The sequence below is a fragment of the Podarcis vaucheri genome, assembly GCF_965113315.1.
Source record: "Podarcis vaucheri genome assembly, chromosome: 6".
NCBI classification, from domain to species: Eukaryota; Metazoa; Chordata; class Lepidosauria; order Squamata; family Lacertidae; genus Podarcis; species Podarcis vaucheri.
The window spans coordinates 13,655,647-13,673,650 of record NC_138764.1 but is presented as its reverse complement, the minus strand read 5'-3'; the positions used below and the strand labels follow the sequence as shown (position 1 = coordinate 13,673,650).

Here is an 18,004-nt window from a genome sequence, read left to right as displayed (position 1 = left end):
TTAAAATATCTGTGTGCCTTGCCTTTCCACCTCTTAACAAAGCTAGATCTTCAAGGAAACCTTTAAACAATTGTCGGGAAACTCCATTAAGAAAAAGCCATTTAATTTACCTGATCTTTGGTGGCTAGGTCTTAGCTGGTAGAGGAAGAAATAATTCTTCAATTTCTGTTTGTCTTAATTGCCTTTTCATTTTCTTTGGCTGAAAGAAAGTGGATTTTTTAAAAATCTACCCACACTTCTTTAACTAAAGGGGTAATAGGCTCAAATTATAGGCTGTTAGGAGACATGTAGGCACCTAACACACTTCTCACCGTTAGTATTTGATATATGTGACATCATGCTAGCTTTTGCCTTTACTTCTAAGCATTAGGTGAACACAGTGGTGCGATATGCAGGAAGATGCTAATGTTGTCCCATCACATCATTCATTTTTTTGATTACGTGTTATCACAGAGATGCAGGAAACACCCATTCATTTTCCCAGAACATGTAGTTTGAGCCTGGTTTCTGAAGAACAAAGGGCTTTTGTTTTGTTTTTACAAAAAAAAGACATATAAATTTTAAATAAATAAAATTACAGGCCTTTGGTTTTTATCTCTTACCTGAGAGTGGTGCTATATGAATTACCATATTTTTCGCTCTATAGGACGCACCGGACCATAGGAGGGGGAGAACAGGAAAAAAAAAATCTCCCCCTCTCTGCTCAGCACCCCTTCAGCGAAGCGGCAGGAGAAACGGAGCCCCTTCCATTTCTCCTCCCGCTTCGCTGAAGGGGCGCTGCGCAGAGAGGGAAAACTGTGCAGCGCCTCTCCAGCGAAGTGAAGCCTGGAGAGCAAGAGTGATCGGTGTGCACCGACCCCTCTTGCTCTGCAGGCTTCAGGCAGTTATCCGCAAGCCTTCGGAGCGCAGTGGGAACTCCTGTTGCACTCCGAAGGCTTCAGGCGACTTCAGCAAAAGCAATGCAAAGCCTCCGGAGCATGGGGGGAGTTCTCCCTCTGCGCTTCGGAGGCTTAGCGTTGCTATCGCTGAAGCCAAGGAGCCTCCATTCACTCCATAGGACGCACACACATTTCCCCTTCATTTTTGGAGGGGAAAAAGTGCATCCTATAGAGCAAAAAATACGGTAAAAGGCACAGTTGCTTCACTATATTTTGCTGTTCTGATGCAATCATGGCCCAGGCCTTCATAGTTGTGTTTATTTTAGGTTCTGCCTCAAGAACTGCCCACCCAACGATCTGGAGTGTGCCTTGAGTCCTTACGCCTTGGAATACAAATTTATGTCCCTCCCGTTTGGCATTGCTGCCAATCAGGATTTAATCCGACTAGTTGCTTACACTGAAGACGGAGTGATGCACCCGAGGACAACGTTCCTCATGGTGAACGAGGATTTGACAATTCCTTTTGCACTCAGAGATGAGAACTTGAAAGGAGTGGTTTACACAACCAGGCCTCTGCGGGAACCAGAGACGTACAGGATGAGAGTCAGAGCTCTGTCTTACAGTGTGGACGGAGCCATTGAATATCAAACAACCTTCATCGTTTATATAGCCGTGTCTGCCTATCCATACTAGGAAAAGCACTGCTGACAGTAATCAAAGTATGTTAATCACATGCCTATGTGCCGCTGGGTGTCACCACTTCCAGAATCACTGTCCCTTATCTTAAAACAGACCTTGCAACTTGTGGGGAGAGAATGGTGCTATGTTCTACCCTTATTTCCTTCCCTCTGGCTGCCAATCTGTTGCCATCATTCCATCTTGACAAAAATGACCATAATCCACGATTCCTTGGAATCTTAACCACTTGCTTTATTTATTACACTGGAGCAGTCACTTCTCAAAGATTGTTCTGCTGACTCAGAACTAGTTAGAAGTTCTAATTAGGTGGTAATTTGGTGGTCCCAAAGTGGTAGGCAAGTATCTCCTTGATATGCAAAGAGAACAAAAGTGCCACAAAGATTTTTAAAAAACTTAATGCTGTCCTCGTTGTCTTTTCTTACCACAGTGAAAAACACAATTTTCTTGATATTCACAAACGCTCAATTAAGACACTACTAGCAGGTATCACTGCTGAGGGCTGTTGCACACATTACACAGAAGCAAACTTTGCACAAAGCCCCAATTTGCAAATTGAAACTGGCAAGGTGGCCCCACAAACAAAGCTCCATTCTGCATCGGAAACAAAGCCATGCTTCAGTACCACCACCCCATAATATTATTATGTGGGGCCCTTACCTAGTCTTCAGTGAGCAGCTAGAAGTGGGGAAGCAGAAATAACATCCTCCTTTTCCTTCTACAGTCAAACCTTGGAACTCGAAACAGCTCCATTGCTGAATGTTTCAGTTCCCGAACGCCAAAAACCTGGAAGCAAGTGTTCCGGTTTTTGAACATTCCTCAGAACTCGAACGTCTGGCACGGCTTCCGCTTGAGTGCAAGAAGCTCTTGCAACCAATCGGAAGCCACGCCTCAGAACGTGAACGTTTTGGAAGTCGAATGGTCTTCCGGAACGGATTACGTTCGACAACCAAGGTTTGACTGTACTCTACAAAGGAAACAAGAAATAGTTCTGGATTCCCCCCCTCCTTCCCTCAGATCACATAGACTTTTCTGGTGCCACCTTAACTGAAGAGGAATGCAAACTGCCTTCTTTTCACTGTCCCAGTAAGGGGAGGTTGTGTGTATTGTCATGTGAACAATACCCAGAATTGTTGGGCTCAATCAGCCTCAAACTCTTAGTTGAAGCCCAGTGTGGGCAAGCCCTTGGCCTGCCATCACAAGGACTCAGCAAGCAACTGCACCCATTTCCAGCTGTATGAGACTTGTACCTTTGTGACACGTGTGCCTTCAAACAACTGTCACTTAATCTTTTTAGATATATGCTTACAAAGAACCCCTTTGTAGGGATGAACAGATACAAGCAGAATTCACATTGGGGCCCGCTCTTGGCAGGCCTTTCTCGCAGCAATTCAAGAATAGTTGAGCCCATCTGCTTTGAATTCTTGTCCCGCGCTTAGCCCTTAGTACCTTAGAAAATGATTGCATAGTAACATTCCTCTTACACGGACATTAAAACTATTTAATGCAATACATTTGAGTTCTGTAGTACGCTTTATAAGGTGCACAGTTTGGGAACACTAAAGCAGGGAATCCGTGGTGGACTGTGCATGCAAAGAAACACAGCTTCTACCCCTTTAAAGGCAGACAGAAGAAATTTGATTTGATGGAATTTTTGCCTACCCCCAAAGAGGTTTCTTAAAAAGAAGAAAAGTCTAGCAAGTTTGGTCAAGCAACGTGTTAGGTGTCAATACACTGTATAAGGTGGTAACAAACTCTGGAAGTAATTTTTGCCAAGATGTATTCTATTTTTATGAAAGTATGTGTACATATATATATATAAAGTTTTGTTTGCTTGTGTGTATTTTCTATGCAATATTGAGAAGGGGTTTTTTTCCAAAAAAGAGAGAAAAAAAGAAAAAAATGTTTTTACCAAAGAGTGTTGTTTACACATGGAAATAACCAAAATAAATGTTCACATTCTTTTTTTAAATTAAATATGTCAAGACAGCTATGCTGTGTTTATTATTCAGAGTTTTCACACTACTCTTATTCAGGAGGGAAATGGAAAACAAGGGACTTATTTGTCATATAAATTCCTTAATCTGTGTCCCCCTCTGAATTCATTTACATTACTACTGAAGGCTAGAGTAAAAAGTGAAGGAACTATATCATGAAGCGTTATCTACATTACAAGTTCCCTACCATCTCATTTGGAATAAGTGATGGGGAAATTCAGCATATTTTCTATCTATCTATATGCATTTCTGTGCAGCAGAGATCAGCAAGGTTGCTACAGACTCCTCGCCTTATGTCCTGCACAATGCAACAATAAATGACTCCAAGAAGCCCAAAAGCACCAAAATGGGGAGAGGGAGGCACGGAAGACTGCAAAAGGGACAGAAATATGAAAGATCTGCGTATCAGTTTAAAGACCTGTCAGCTGCATCAGTAAAACCTTATTCATTTGACAGGGATTCAACAATCCCTATTATCAGACACTTGGCTCCTGCCAGTTGCTTTGCATAATGTGGAGGAACATCAGCAGAAAATATCTTAAGGTGGACTAAATTATATTTTTTTCAGACCAGCATGGTTTGATTACTTCTTCATTGGGGCACTGTAAAACAAAATAACACACTCTTTTCAGTGTGTTCTTTTTCAATTGTTGTTGAAATGCATTGTGCTGAATAAAGTATAATAATAATAATAATAATAATAATAATAATTTATTACTTATACCCCGCCCATCTGGCTGGGCCTCCCCAGCCACTCTGGGCGGCTTCCAAAAAAATATTAAAATACTGTAATACATCAAACATTAAAAGCTTCTCTGAACAGGGCTGCCTTCAGATGTCTTCTAAAAGTCTGGTAGTTGTTGTTCTCTTTGACATCTGGTAGGAGGGCGTTCCACAGGGAGGGCGCCACTACATAAAAATAATTTGGTGCAGCCTTGTAAATACACCGCCACCCCCTTACTTGCCTGGAAGAAAGAGTACTAGCCTACTTAGGGTGGGCAGAGGAAGAAGAAACAGCCCCCCTCTCCTCCAGGCATCCCTCTGGCCTTTAAAGGAGTGGGATTTCCTCCTTTGATAGCCCACACCATTTCTGCTGAGCACAGAGGAGACATGGAGCACCCCTCCTTTGCCAACGCTTCACATATTTGCATTAAAACAAAATACACTCATTTGCTTGGGTAGAATCCAGGGCCCTCGCCTGCGTACAATTCCTCATCACCTGCGGCCACCAGGTGAGCGCTCAGATACAGGACAGATTGAGTGTACATTTTTTATGCATTGGCGCCTTCCTCCTTTGCACAACATGCCTGAGCAACAGCCACTGTGATCGGCACACTATTTTGGGATGCTTACATCTCAATACAGTGGTACCTTGGTACTTGAACGGCTTGGCTACCAAACAAATCGGCTCCTGAACGCCGCAAACCCGGAAGTGAGTGTTCCGGTTTGCGAACGTTTTTTGGAAGCTGAACATCCGGCGTGGCCTCTGCGGCTTCCGATTGAGTGCAGGAAGCTCCTGCAGCCGACCGGAAGCCGCGCCTTGGTTTTCAAATGGTTTCTGGAGTCAAACGGACTCCCGGAACCGATTAAGTTTGAGAACCAAGGTTCCACTGTAGCTACTTCACTTCCCTTCATCAACTTTGGGATCCATTTTTAACATAAAAGCAAGAACGGTGAAGTGTATCTCCATGTAGTTATCTCCATGTAGTTACTCTTTAAATGAAAAGTCACGACCCTTATTTCTGACCCTCAGTAACCAATTACAAAAGGTGAGAGGGAAAAGCAAAGCTTTTGCTGCCAGAGCTTTTTTGCTTTTTTTTTTGGCTCAAGTCTATATTGTGCCAAGCATGATACATCTCCTTTCCGGTTAGGTCCAGCCTATGCTGTGCTGATTCATCTTCACACCATGCAATACAGGCAAAGCCAGGACAAATAGTTCTTATTTAAGCACAGCTTTCATCAGCAAGCCTCCACCAATGTTATACAATGATGTCACAACACATCACAGGCAAGAGGGTACTAACATGAGCAAATGACAAATTTGGTTGCTGCCCGTGGCAGACCAAGAGCAGCTTTGGGCATTAAAGCACAAGAAACTGGAAATGTTTCATCATAACCTCACAGCCAGAGGGAAGGGTGCATATTCCATGCGCAGAGACAGAGAATGTCTCCTGGTTGTAAACCGTCTCACATATTTTTTTAGAGGCAGGTGGTATATAAATCCTGCTTGCAACTAAATACTTAAAAATATATCTCCGTCAGGAAGGTGCAAGTGCATACACTGTTTTAGATGTTAAAAGAAACGCAAAACATAGATGTGCTGACACACAAGTCCCTTGCTTTTCCTGTTCCCCCAGTTTTCTGTTCCCACTGTTTCTTCATAACTTCTGACAATGCCCAAACTCTTAAGGAGATGCCAGTCTACAGATTATATAGCTATGGAGGCAACTAAGGTCTAGCTTGTGGACTTCCTGTGTTGCATTCTACACACAAGCTGAAATACCCCAAGGCAAAATGGGTGAAGGGTGTGCATGTGTGGAAATTGTTCTTTCCCCAGTCCAAACTCATGAACCTGGCAATCTGTAGTCTTCAACATTCCCAGAACCGGGAAAGACCTACTGATATTTCTCACCTGTCAGCTTCACTGCATGATTCACTGGTCTGACCTTGTCGCCTATCAGCCAGCTTCTGGGGATGGGCGATTCTGCTATATATTTCTACATCTGATGTGGTGGTTCGTTCATGCTCAGTGCAGAAGATACAGAGGAAGCTGAAAAAGATGCTGCTTTTTCTCCATATGTCTCCATTTAAGAAGGTCCCTAACCTTACCCCGCCTTCCCCCCCCCCAAATGAGGATCAATGGCCCAAAGGAAGCATTTGGAAGGGTGTAAATCCCAGAAGCACCGGCCAAATCGATCTCGGGGCACAATTCCCTGGTGGAGCAGGAAATGGAATTTTGGCAAAGAAACAAGAACATGCTTTAAAATATGGGCATCTAGTTAATGTCATGAGCTCAAGGAGAGCTGCTGAAAGGCCCTTTCCTAGAAAATGTACGCCATCCCCCATACATTTTTTTATACCTGCATCAGGAGTGCATCACCATGCTAGGAAAGCTATATTTGTTGAATATTTGGGCTATTTATTATGGGAAAAGAATACATTTCCGACACCCTGGTAAGCATTAATGGCACTGCTCTCAGGAGGGTGACACCAGAGTTCTGCCCTACCACACAAGCCAGTATTGGTGGTGAGGAACCAGTGACCCTCTAGATCAGTGGTTCTCAACCTGTGGGTCCCCAGATGTTGTTGGACTGGAACTCCCATCATCCCTGAGCTCTGGCCTTGATAGCTAGGGGTGATGGGAGTTGTAGTCCAACAACATCTGGGGACCCACAGGTTGAGAAAGGCTGCTCTAGTTGTTGTTGCCCTGGGAGAGCTCACTTGGTAGAGCGTGAGACTCTGAATCTCAGGTTCGTGGGTTTCCACACCTTGGGCAAAAGTTTCCTGCATTGCAGGGGAGGGACTACACGACCCCTGGCCTCCCTTCCAACTCTGCAGTTCTATGACTCTACAACAACGACAACATCAGGAGGGAGATTGGCTCCCCAGCCCTATTCTAAATGGGAGGTAGGGTGCAATGCGTGTGTTTGCATGTTCCAGGGAACCAGGCACAAGTTACAGGGAACCAGGCAGAGGGCCTTCTCGGTAGTGGCACCCGCCCTGTGGAACGCCCTCCCACCAGATGTCAAAGAGAACAACAACTACCAAACTTTTAAGAGACATCTGAAGGCAGCCCTGTTTCGGGAAGCTTTTAATGTTTAATAGATTATTGTATTTTAATATTCTGTTGGAAGCCGCCCAGAGTGGCTGAGGAAACCCAGCCAGATGGGTGGGGTATAAACAATAAATTATTATTATTATTATTATTATTATTATTATTATTATTATTGATCTGTAGCCTGCCACCCTACTCAACTCATGCTTATTTTTTTTGGGGGGGGGACTCCCATTGAATTCTGTTTTGAGTTGCTTCCAAGTAGGATTGGTCTGTTAAGTAGATGAATAATTGTTAAAGCTATCCATCCATATGTAGCTATTAAATGCTTGGGTTTAATGTGCCCTTGAAGGAATCTGAGAAGAGGTTTAGTAGCTTGAGGGTGACATCCTGTGGCATATGAAGTTCACTGGCTGGATCTGCATCTCCATGAATCAGCTCACAATTCCACAGACAAAGATTATGCAGTCTGTAAAGCAAATTCACATTCATTTCAGGCTCCTATGTAAGACAAGCTCATGCAGCTACGGCTTAGAGCTCCTCCATTCATTGCTCCTCTGAGTTCTGAGTTAATGATGTTACTGTTGTTATTCTTTTTATTTATTAAATGTACATACCACCCATCATCAAAAGGTCTCAGGACAGTTCATAGAATAAAATACAAAATAAAAACACAAGTAAATAGTTAAACCAAAACAACAAAACAATAGCCCACCCCCATCCCATTTAAAATGCTGTGGGACAGGGGTGGGCAAACTAAGGCCCGGGGGCCGGATGCGGCCCAATCGCCTTCTCAATCCGGCCCGCGGATGGTCCGGGAATCAGCGTGTTTTTACATGAGTAGAATGTGTCCCTTTATTTAAAATGCATCTCTGGGTTATTTGTGGGGCATAGGAATTCATTTGTGTGTGTTTTTTCAAAATATAGTCCTGTTCCCCCCACATGGTCTGAGGGACGGTGGACTGGCCCCCTGTTGAAAAAGGTTGCTGACCCCTGCTGTAGGATATTAATCCGCCACTGAGCTTTGTTGTATATGATGAGTAAAGTTGGTGGGGACCTGAGATAGGTAAAGGTAAAGGGACCCCTGACCATTAGGTCCAGTCGTGACCGACTCTGGGGTTGCGGCACTCATCTCGCTTTATTGGCCGAGGGAGCCGGTGTACAGCTTCTGGGTCATGTGGCCAGCATGACTAAGCCGCTTCTGGCAAACCAGAGCAGCGTCAAGGAAACGCTGTTTACCTTCCCGCCGGAGAGGTACCTATTTATCTACTTGCGTTTTGATGTGCTTTCGAACTGCTAGGTTGGCAGGAGCAGGGACCATCGCGAGGATTTGAACCGCCAACCTTCTGATCGGCAAGTCCTAGGCTCTGTGGTTTAACCCACAGTACCACCCGGACTTAGTTAAATGAGAGTGACTTGGCCTATATGTTCAAGACCAACCATGAGTATCTGTAAGAACTTTTCCCTAGTCACTCCAGTAGAACAGTTTGCTCAGAAAATATTGCAAAGCCTGAGAGACAAGCTTGATGCAATGTTATTCCTGTTTGTGACTGTTTATTATCAATATATTATCAGACGCAGATGATCAGAAGTAGCAAAAGATTCAAACCCCATTCACCAGACAATTATCCTGATCGGGCTCACAGATCCCCATGCCATTAATTAATTGAAACTTTAACAGCCAAACAAAGGCTAAAGACACAAATACTTCTTCTCTATATATTTGCTCTTTAAGAGTTATGTGGATTTTAACTGTATTTTATCTCCAGTTTTATGATACACAAAACTTACAGAGCATTGTGATGAAGAGGTTTATCAAACTCCTTAAATAAACAAACAGACCTAGTTTGAACATAAGCCTTCCAAAACTGCTTCAAGATCTCACTGGCATGGCTGGTCTTGCTCCTAAAACATTACAGCTAGCTTTCCCCAACCCACATTGGGCAAAATTTGGTGGGATGTTAGTTCACGCTCCTCATCAGGTTTTATTCTCTACTTAACAGTTGCTTGCAATATGGTTGGAATCACAAGCAACCAGATCTTTGTAACAGGACAAATATAAACAAGACTGCAGTGCGATGGTCATGTTAGCCTAAGAACCTTTCAGGTCTAGATTCGCCTCCTTGCTTCTAGCTGTTCAGCTCCAAGCCTTCTCCATTTAAAATGATTATTATTGCAAGGCTCTAATTCTAAGGCCAATTACCTTATGATCCTGGAATCCATGAGTCCACCCTCCAATTAAAACAGTGTGTGCCTCTTGCAGAGAAAACAGTATAACACAAGCAGGGCAATGCCAACTATGTGGCAAGAGGATAAACACTAGACTGCGATTCATAGTGGGCTAGGTCACACACTAAGGCAGAGAAGGCCCTCTTACTATACATGATTTTTTAAGCCGCTTGCCCAGTAGTCCTCAAACTTTTTTCCTTGGGCCACACTTGTAGAATAAAAATTTGCTTGCACCACACTGAATTTTTAATTGATAAGAATAAGTTGGAAAGCAAAAAGGCACAACAACTAGCCGTGCTTGATTTATAACATATTATTATTATTATTATTAAGGGACGCGGGTGGTGCTGTGGTCTAAACCACAGAGCCTAGGACTTGCTGATCAGAAGGTCGGTGGTTTGAATCCCCACAATGGGGTGAGCTCCCGTTGTTAGGTCCCAGCTCCTGCCAACCTAGCAGTTTGCAAGCACGTCAAAGTGCAAGTAGATAAATAGGTACCACTCCGGCAGGAAGGTAAACGGCATTTCCATGCGCTCCTCTGGTTCGCCAGAAGTGGCTTAGTCATGCTGGCCGCATGACCCAGAAGCTGTACGCCGGCTCCCTCAGCCAATAAAGCGAGATGAGCGCCGCAACCGCAGTCAGTCACGACTGGACCTAATGGTCAGGGGTCCCTTTACCTTTATTATTATTATTATTATTATTATTATTATTATTATTATTATTATTAATTGAATTTATATACCACCTTATACCTGAAGGTCTCAGGGCAGTTCACAGAACAATATCAGAATATAAAACCACAAAATATATAATCAAAATAAAAGCAACAACAACCCAATAACCCCCCAAACCACATTTTTAAAGGGCACAGGCTGTGAATCAAATCAACCAAAGGCCTGGTTAAAATGAACATTTTTGCCTGGCGCCTAGAGCATTCCACAGACGGGGAGCCACTGCAGAGAAGGCCTGTTCTCATGGACACTACTATGCAGTATGATCATGTGATACCCAGAAAGTATAAAACAATGCAGCTAACAGAAGAACACGAATCATTCCCAAAACAGAATTATAAATGAGTCTCTTACATATTAAGTATGTCTACAAACTCAATGAGAGGTATGAGCTTGCTTTTGCTGGGTAATCTCATTTATATTAGGTCTAATTTGAGACAAATAAACTCTCGTCAACACAAAGAAGACTTTTTCTTTTCCGATCTTACGTATTTGTCAGAGTTGAAAATCCCTGCTCACAACAATATGTCGTGGGGAACTGTAGAAAAATAGCCAATGCTGTTGAAGAGAGGCGTAGACACAGTTTCTAGAGAGAGATATATAATTATACTATAAAGAAATGTTTAAATTTGTCTTTGATTGTCCTTGACTCTTCCTTGTCCACCTCTACTGCCACACCCTTTGAGAACCACAGTTCTCATCGCTGGTAGACTGAGCTTGCAGTCCAATAACATGTGCTTGAAAAGGCGGACGTCACTTAAGTGGACTTATTCTAATTACCAGATACAACTGGGCAATGTGATACATCCCAGGAAAGCCCACCCATCCAGGAGCTTGTCATGGATATAGCAGCAAACCCTTTAAATCAAGGACCAGCAACCATCAGGAACTAGGAGTCAAACTTCTCATGATGTTTATCACCTAGCCTGCAGCTACATATATACTTTTTTTTTTTACTGGAAGGGAAGTGGGATGGGTGTGACAGAGGGAGGGAGGAAAAAGACTGAATTATTCACACATCACTCTCTGATCCCCCCCCCCAAAAAAAACCCCACAACTCTGCCCCCTCTCCTTTGCTGGTTGCTGGGAAACTCAAGAAGGGAGAGTGCAGTTGTACTCTTGAACTTAAAAACGGAAAGCTTTAAAGACTCTCTCAAGGCAAATATTTAAAAATGCAGTATAAACACAGACAACTGGGAAACACTGGCCTGTAAGCACTCCAATTGGAGAACAGCCATTACCCAAAGGTGTCATGGGCTTTGAAGAACCAGGAACTCAGGACGAAAGGGAGAAACGAGCTACGAGGAAGGCACGCTTGGCAAACCCTCACCATGATCAACTCCCGCCCAGAAAACTATGTCCCCACTGTGGAAGGATGTGTGGGCCCAGAATTGGCCTCCACAGTCACTTATGGACTCACTGTTTAAACCGTGTTCATGGAAGAAAATCTTACTCTGTTTCAAGTGATCCCCAAAGAAAAGAAGAAGAAAAATCCAGGTTTAGATCGTGCTCAGCCCTGAAGTTCACTAGACCTTGGTTCATTCATTGTTCCTTATACTAGGAATAGGTTGGAGACTTTCAAGGCCTTAAGGTTTCTTCAGAAATATCTGATTGACTATATGTTGCCCATTCTAGATTATATTTCAAAACAAACCTACTCAAGACATTTTAGAGTGTTACATTGGAAAAATTTGGAGAACAGCCTTTACCAAAGGTGTCATGGGCTTTGAAGATGCTCAAACTCAGGACAAAAGGGAGAAATGTGCTAGGAGGAAGGCACGCTTGGCAAACCCTCACCGTGATCAACTCCCGCCCTAGAAACCTATGTCCCCACTGGGGAAGGATGTGTGGATCCAGAATTGGCCTCCACAGTCACTTACGAACTCACTGTTAAGACCGTGTTCATGGAAGACAATCTTACTTGGCTACAAGTGATCACCAAAGAATAAGACTTAGGCTTCCCAGAAACATCTGGCTTCCCAGAAACATCTGGCTGGCTGTTGGGTCATTGGCTTCCTCTTTTCTTCTTATGCTCTTGGATGGGAGCCAAAGCGTGGAATTTTCTAAGGCTCAAATCCACCATCTCTTGGTGCTAAATCCCTACGTTTTAGGCATGGAGACTGAGGAGGCGATAGGTAACAAATCTATATCCCCATCCTGAAAAAATGTGACGGCTGGAGTAATTTTAAATAATTATCCTGGCTGAGAATCAAAAAAGGAAAACATGGTGATGAAAACATTAGCTCAAACTGAACTCTACTGGATTCAGTGACAACTCTATTTGCTTCAGTGAATTGCACAACTATTTTTAATTTGGCATAATGTTTTCATAGCGGGGGGAAATGTGTTTTCTTTCTGGGTCTATATTGCAAAGTCACAGCATGCCTGGATACTCTTGGTCACCCCTTTAAATCCATCAGTTTATTAAGCTCAAAGTGCAACACATTAAAATAATAATTACTATCTAAATTTATGAAGTGACAGTTCAAGATAATTCCAAAGATAATAATTTTTACTAATAACTCATAACTGCACTGGCAAGTAACCACACAGAGAAATTTTCCTGAGAGTAGCTGACCAACCAAGAATTTATACAGATAGCAGTCAGCCTAGAGTTAACACCGAGCACCAGAGTCTTGCACCAGGGGAATGCAATTTTCAATAAAATAGGGTGGGGGTACTGAGGCCTCATATCAGTGCATACTTTAACCTTGCGAATTATGAGCAACAATCCAACCATTTACCACACCAGTGGAGAAAAACTAGCAGGATATCAAAGGGCTTGCTTATTGATACCACTGTATAATCATTTCCACAAGGGTAGCCATGTTTGTTGTTTTCGCTGCAAGAAGAACTAAGCACCTTTTGGTACCTTAAAGACAAATTTTATTGTGGTATAGACTTCCAGGAAGTGCATCATGAAGTATATATAATAAAGATGTTAGCCTTTAAGATACCCCAAGATCCTTCATTATTTTCACAGTGAAATTGTGTGTATCTTATAATCATACCCTTTGTGGCTTAGGGCCCTCGTATTTACAGGATCGCCTCTCCTGGTCTGCCCCACAGAGGACCTTAAGGTCCATGAATAACCATAGTTTAGAGGTCCCGGACCCTAAGGAAGTCAGACTATCCTCCACCAGGGCCAGGGCCTTTTCAGTGATGGCTCCGACCTGGTGAAATGCCCTGTCCCAGGAGACTAGGGCCCTGCAGGATTTAACCTCCTTCCGTTGGGACTGTAAGACAGAGCTATTCTGCCTGGCCATTAATTTGAATTCAGCCTGATCTTTTATTTCCCTTCTCTTCCCTCCCCCTCCCCTTTTATGAAGATCAGCCGCTCCGAGACCCCACAGCTAATTCTCCCCTGACTTCCTCGCTGGCCCAAGTAGGACTAATTCAGCCAGCTAGCCCTGGTGACTATCTAATGCTTATTGGATGGATTTCCCCCAAATTGATTTGTGAACTTTGAATTTTATTGTTATTCATGTTTTTATACTATATTTTATGCTGCTTCTATGTTGTATTACAATTCAGTGTTTTAAAATTGTTGTTAGCCACCCTGAGCCCGGTTTTCTGAACCGGGAAGGGCGGGGTATAAATAAAAATGTATTATTATTATTTATTATTAATATTGGAGGGTTACGTAGTACAGTGGTACCTCAGGTTACGTACGCTTCAGGTTACAGACTCCGCTAACCCAGAAATAGTACCTCGGGTTAAGAACTTTGCTTCAGGATGAGAACAGAAATTGTGCGGTGGCGGCGTGGCGGCAGCGGGAGGCCCTATTAGCTTCAGTTTAAGAACAGTTTCAGGTTAAGAACGGACCTCCAGAACGAAATAAGTACTTAACCCGAGGTACCACTGTAATAGGATTGGGGCAATGAAAAACAAGAGGAAGGGAGCAGAGTTATGGACTGAGAGCTAGCTACAGACTGCAGAAGTACAAAGCATCAGGTGCATTATCTATGGGCGTCCGGGGGGGGGGCTGAGGCTCCTCCAAATTTTTCAATTAGGGGGCTGGGCCCCCTCAGTATTCTGCAGCCGGGTGGGCCCTGTCAGCCCCCCCTGCAGCTGCGACAGGCTCCATTGGGCCCTCCTATAGCAGTGGTGTGGGGTCCATCAAACCTTTCAGAGGGCATGTCAGGCCCATCGGGCCTCTTCCCATCATGTGAGGTCACACACATGCGCCAGCCCCCCCCCCCCCCATGTTGGACGGAACCCGGCGCACCTGCAAAGCATGAAATGAAAACTCCCCCCACTTTGCACAAGAGGAGAGCGCGTGCTTGGCGGCCTTAAGGAACCACAGAACGTTGAGAGTCATAGAGTGGAAAGGAAAAAGAGAGAATGGGGCAGGGAATTGACCTGCTTGTGAATTGACCTGCTTGAAGAAGAAGAGGAGTTTGGATTTGATATCCCGCTTTATCACTACCCGAAGGAGTCTCCAAGCGGCTAACATTCTCCTTTCCCTTCCTCCCCCACAACAAACACTCTGTGAGGTGAGTGGGGCTGAGAGACTTCAGAAAAGTATTACTAGCCCAAGGTCACCCAGCAGCTGCATGTGGAGGAGCGGGGAATCAAACCCGGTTCACCAGATTACAAGTCCACTGCTCTTAACCACTACACCACACTAGCTCTCTTGAGCTACAGCTTATAGGATTCTGGAAGATGACTTGGCTGGTTGACACACAAAGCATGAGCTGATAGTGGGTGCGGTTATACCGTACTGCAACATATTATTGCAGGTCCTACTTACATTATGCAATACAGTCGTACCTCTGTTTATGTAACCCTCTGGTTACGTAAACTTCGGGACGCGCATGCTGCAAACTCGGAAGCATTTTACCGGGTTTCACCGCGCATGCATGCACAGAAGCAGTCCTCAGGTTGCGGAAACCTCAGGATTTGACCAGACCTCTGGAACGGATCCCGACTGCAACCGGAGGTACCACTGTATAGTAAAAGAGAAGTAATTCCTCCAGACCCCCCCCCCAACAGTACAAATATAAATGAACTGGCTCATGACAAGACGCAAAACATAAATTTCATCTGCTCCTGTTGGAAAGCGAAAGGAAATGATCTCTTCCATTGCCAGATGCCCCCAGAGGAAATTAATCCGTGTGTTTTCTTCCAAACTTGTTTGTGCAGCTTCACTCGGAACAATTATGCATTATCTAGCCTGATTGGTCAGAGAAGTGTCAAAATGTCCCCCTGGAGACATTTGGGGACTAAGAAGTGTTTGGTTAAGCAGCTCAGTCATTGATTTGGCCTGAATGGTAGTTTTAAATGTACCACAACATTTAATCTTACATTGAAAAAGGCATAAAGGCATTTGTCATGAAAACATCTGGGGAAATCCACAAATGTGCCCATATTTATGCTTTCAGAAATGCCTGGTTGACCTAAAAGCAAAAGTTAGTGGAAAGTGGATGATCTTTGCATGCCATTTCGACTTTAATCCATATGCGGGGACCATTAAGAATGTAAACGCCTGAATGAGAAATGTATAGCCCTGTAATGATTATTCAATACACAGTTACAGAAAATGGCTGTAGGGTCTTACACCTCCCTGTAAATAGAGTCTGGCATGTACCGGTATCTGTTAAGCTGAGCACACTATCAATATGCATAAGAGATTCAGGAACTAAGTATTTACCATCTCAAAGGAATGGCTGGGCTACCTAGAAAAGGCAATCAGATAAGGCATAACAGTGGTGCCTCGCAAGACGAAAAGAATCCGTTCTGTGATTCTCTTCGTCTAGCGGTTTTTTTGTCTTGCGAAGCAAGGCCATTGACAGATTAGAGGATTAGCGCTATTAGCAGCTTTTAGCAGCTTATCAGCTTATCGGATCAGCTGATAAGCGGCTTAGCGGCTTAGAAAAAGTGGGGGGAAAGGAAAAAAACCCCGCAGAAACTCGCAATACATTTTTGTCTTGCGAAGCAAGCCCATAGGAGATTCGTTTTGCGAAGCACCTCCAAAACGGAAAACTCTTTCGTCTAGCGAGTTTTCCGTCTTGTGAGGCATTTGTCTTGCGGGGCACCACTGTATCAGGTATCCTGGCAGACAGGAGAGAAGCAACAGACTCAAATTTCTGCTGGGGACCACCTCTTTCTGTGATGTATGTATGATATATATATATATATATATATTTGCTTTCGTAGATTTTCACGGGTACAGGAATGCAGGTTTTGGTGTCTTCGGGTGTCTTCCCGTGTAAGAGTCGGGGTGTCTGTGCGACGTTTCGACGAGGTCTCACTCGTCATCTTCAGGCTGGTGCTTTCGGCTTCTTGTTACTGGAACAGAGCAGAATCTGGTGTTTGAGTTCCTATAAATACTGTTGAGGGGTGTGGTGTATAGCCTCCAACGTTCTGGGCAGAGAGGAAGTTCCTAGATTAGTGTGCCTCTTCTTCTTTTGTTCTCCACAGACATATTACAGACTCCATCCAGTAGCCAAACTATAGTGGCACCTCCGGATGCTGCACCCCCCTGCAATCCCTACACAGATCTGGCTGGCACAAGGCACAAAACCACAGCTCGCCCCTATACACGAAGCCAAGCCAGAGCACAACTAAATGCAGCACAGCCATCTTCTCAGAAAAACTCTTCACAAGCTCAAGAGGTCAAGACACAAAAGCTTTAGCAACTAATCTACACTTAATGACCCACCCAGTGGTATTCAGAATATCACTCATGAAATCACTCAAGATATCCCTCAAGTAATTAAGGAACAAAAGAAGAAGAGGCACACTAATCTAGGAACTTCCTCTCTGCCCAGAACGTTGGAGGCTATACACCACACCCCTCAACAGTATTTATAGGAACTCAAACACCAGATTCTGCTCTGTTCCAGTAACAAGAAGCCGAAAGCACCAGCCTGAAGATGACGAGTGAGACCTCGTCGAAACGTCGCACAGACACCCCGACTCTTACACGGGAAGACACCCGAAGACACCAAAACCTGCATATATATATATATATATATATATATATATATATATATATATATATATATTGGGGGGGTCTTGAGCTACAGGGTGGTCAATTTCAAAAGTCTATATAAGGGCTTGCACACCAATGTTCTGGATTCCTCTCCTCCCTCCCTGCGTGGGGTCAGTGGGGGACCCTGTTGCAACAGTTTAATAAAGATCAGGCTGACTAGCTGCTTTGCTTCTCAATATTCTCTGGTTGGCCTCTGTTGTTTTCTCCTACTGATACATAAGGACTCTCCTACATAAGGACTCTATACCGGCTCTTGGGTACCCCATAAGGGATAAAGGAACAGTTTTCTCTTCCAACATGTCCATGTTTATGTTTGCAGAAAGGACTGACTGAGTTAAAAGCCATGAAAGCTCGCTTCGGTGAGCTTGAGGCACAGGGCTGTTTGAGGGATTAAATGGGGAAGAAGGAACCATGCTGTGAGCTTCTTTGGAAGAAAGGTGGGGTATAAATAAAGCCTGGTCCTGTATTCCAACGCTAAATACCATTAAACAAAACAATAAACTTGGAAGATATGGATTGACCTCCTCAAATGACCTGCTGGTTGGGGAAAAATATATATAGTACAAAAAAATGTAAAGCAATCACTTGGTCTGCATCAGTTACCTGAAACATTTAGTAGGTGGGTTAACAGGTTCTTCTTGTTATTATTATTCTTGTCAAAAATATAACATGAAAGGTACTTTGAAATCCAGCGTATGAAA

The 18,004-nt window shown here is 43.8% G+C and overlaps 1 protein-coding gene across 2 annotated transcripts in view; it reads left to right on the top strand.

The window, feature by feature from the left end:
- The window catches only part of HMCN1 (hemicentin 1), a 316,075-nt gene extending 312,494 nt beyond the window's left edge, over positions 1–3,581 (top strand). For both annotated transcript variants that reach the window (XM_082225398.1, XM_082225397.1), the window contains one exon: positions 1,205–3,581. In XM_082225398.1, coding sequence (XP_082081524.1) covers positions 1,205–1,571 — 367 coding nt within the window. In that variant the 3' untranslated portion in view covers positions 1,572–3,581. The remainder of the gene's footprint in view (positions 1–1,204) is intronic.
- The last annotated feature ends 14,423 nt before the right edge of the window (positions 3,582–18,004 follow it).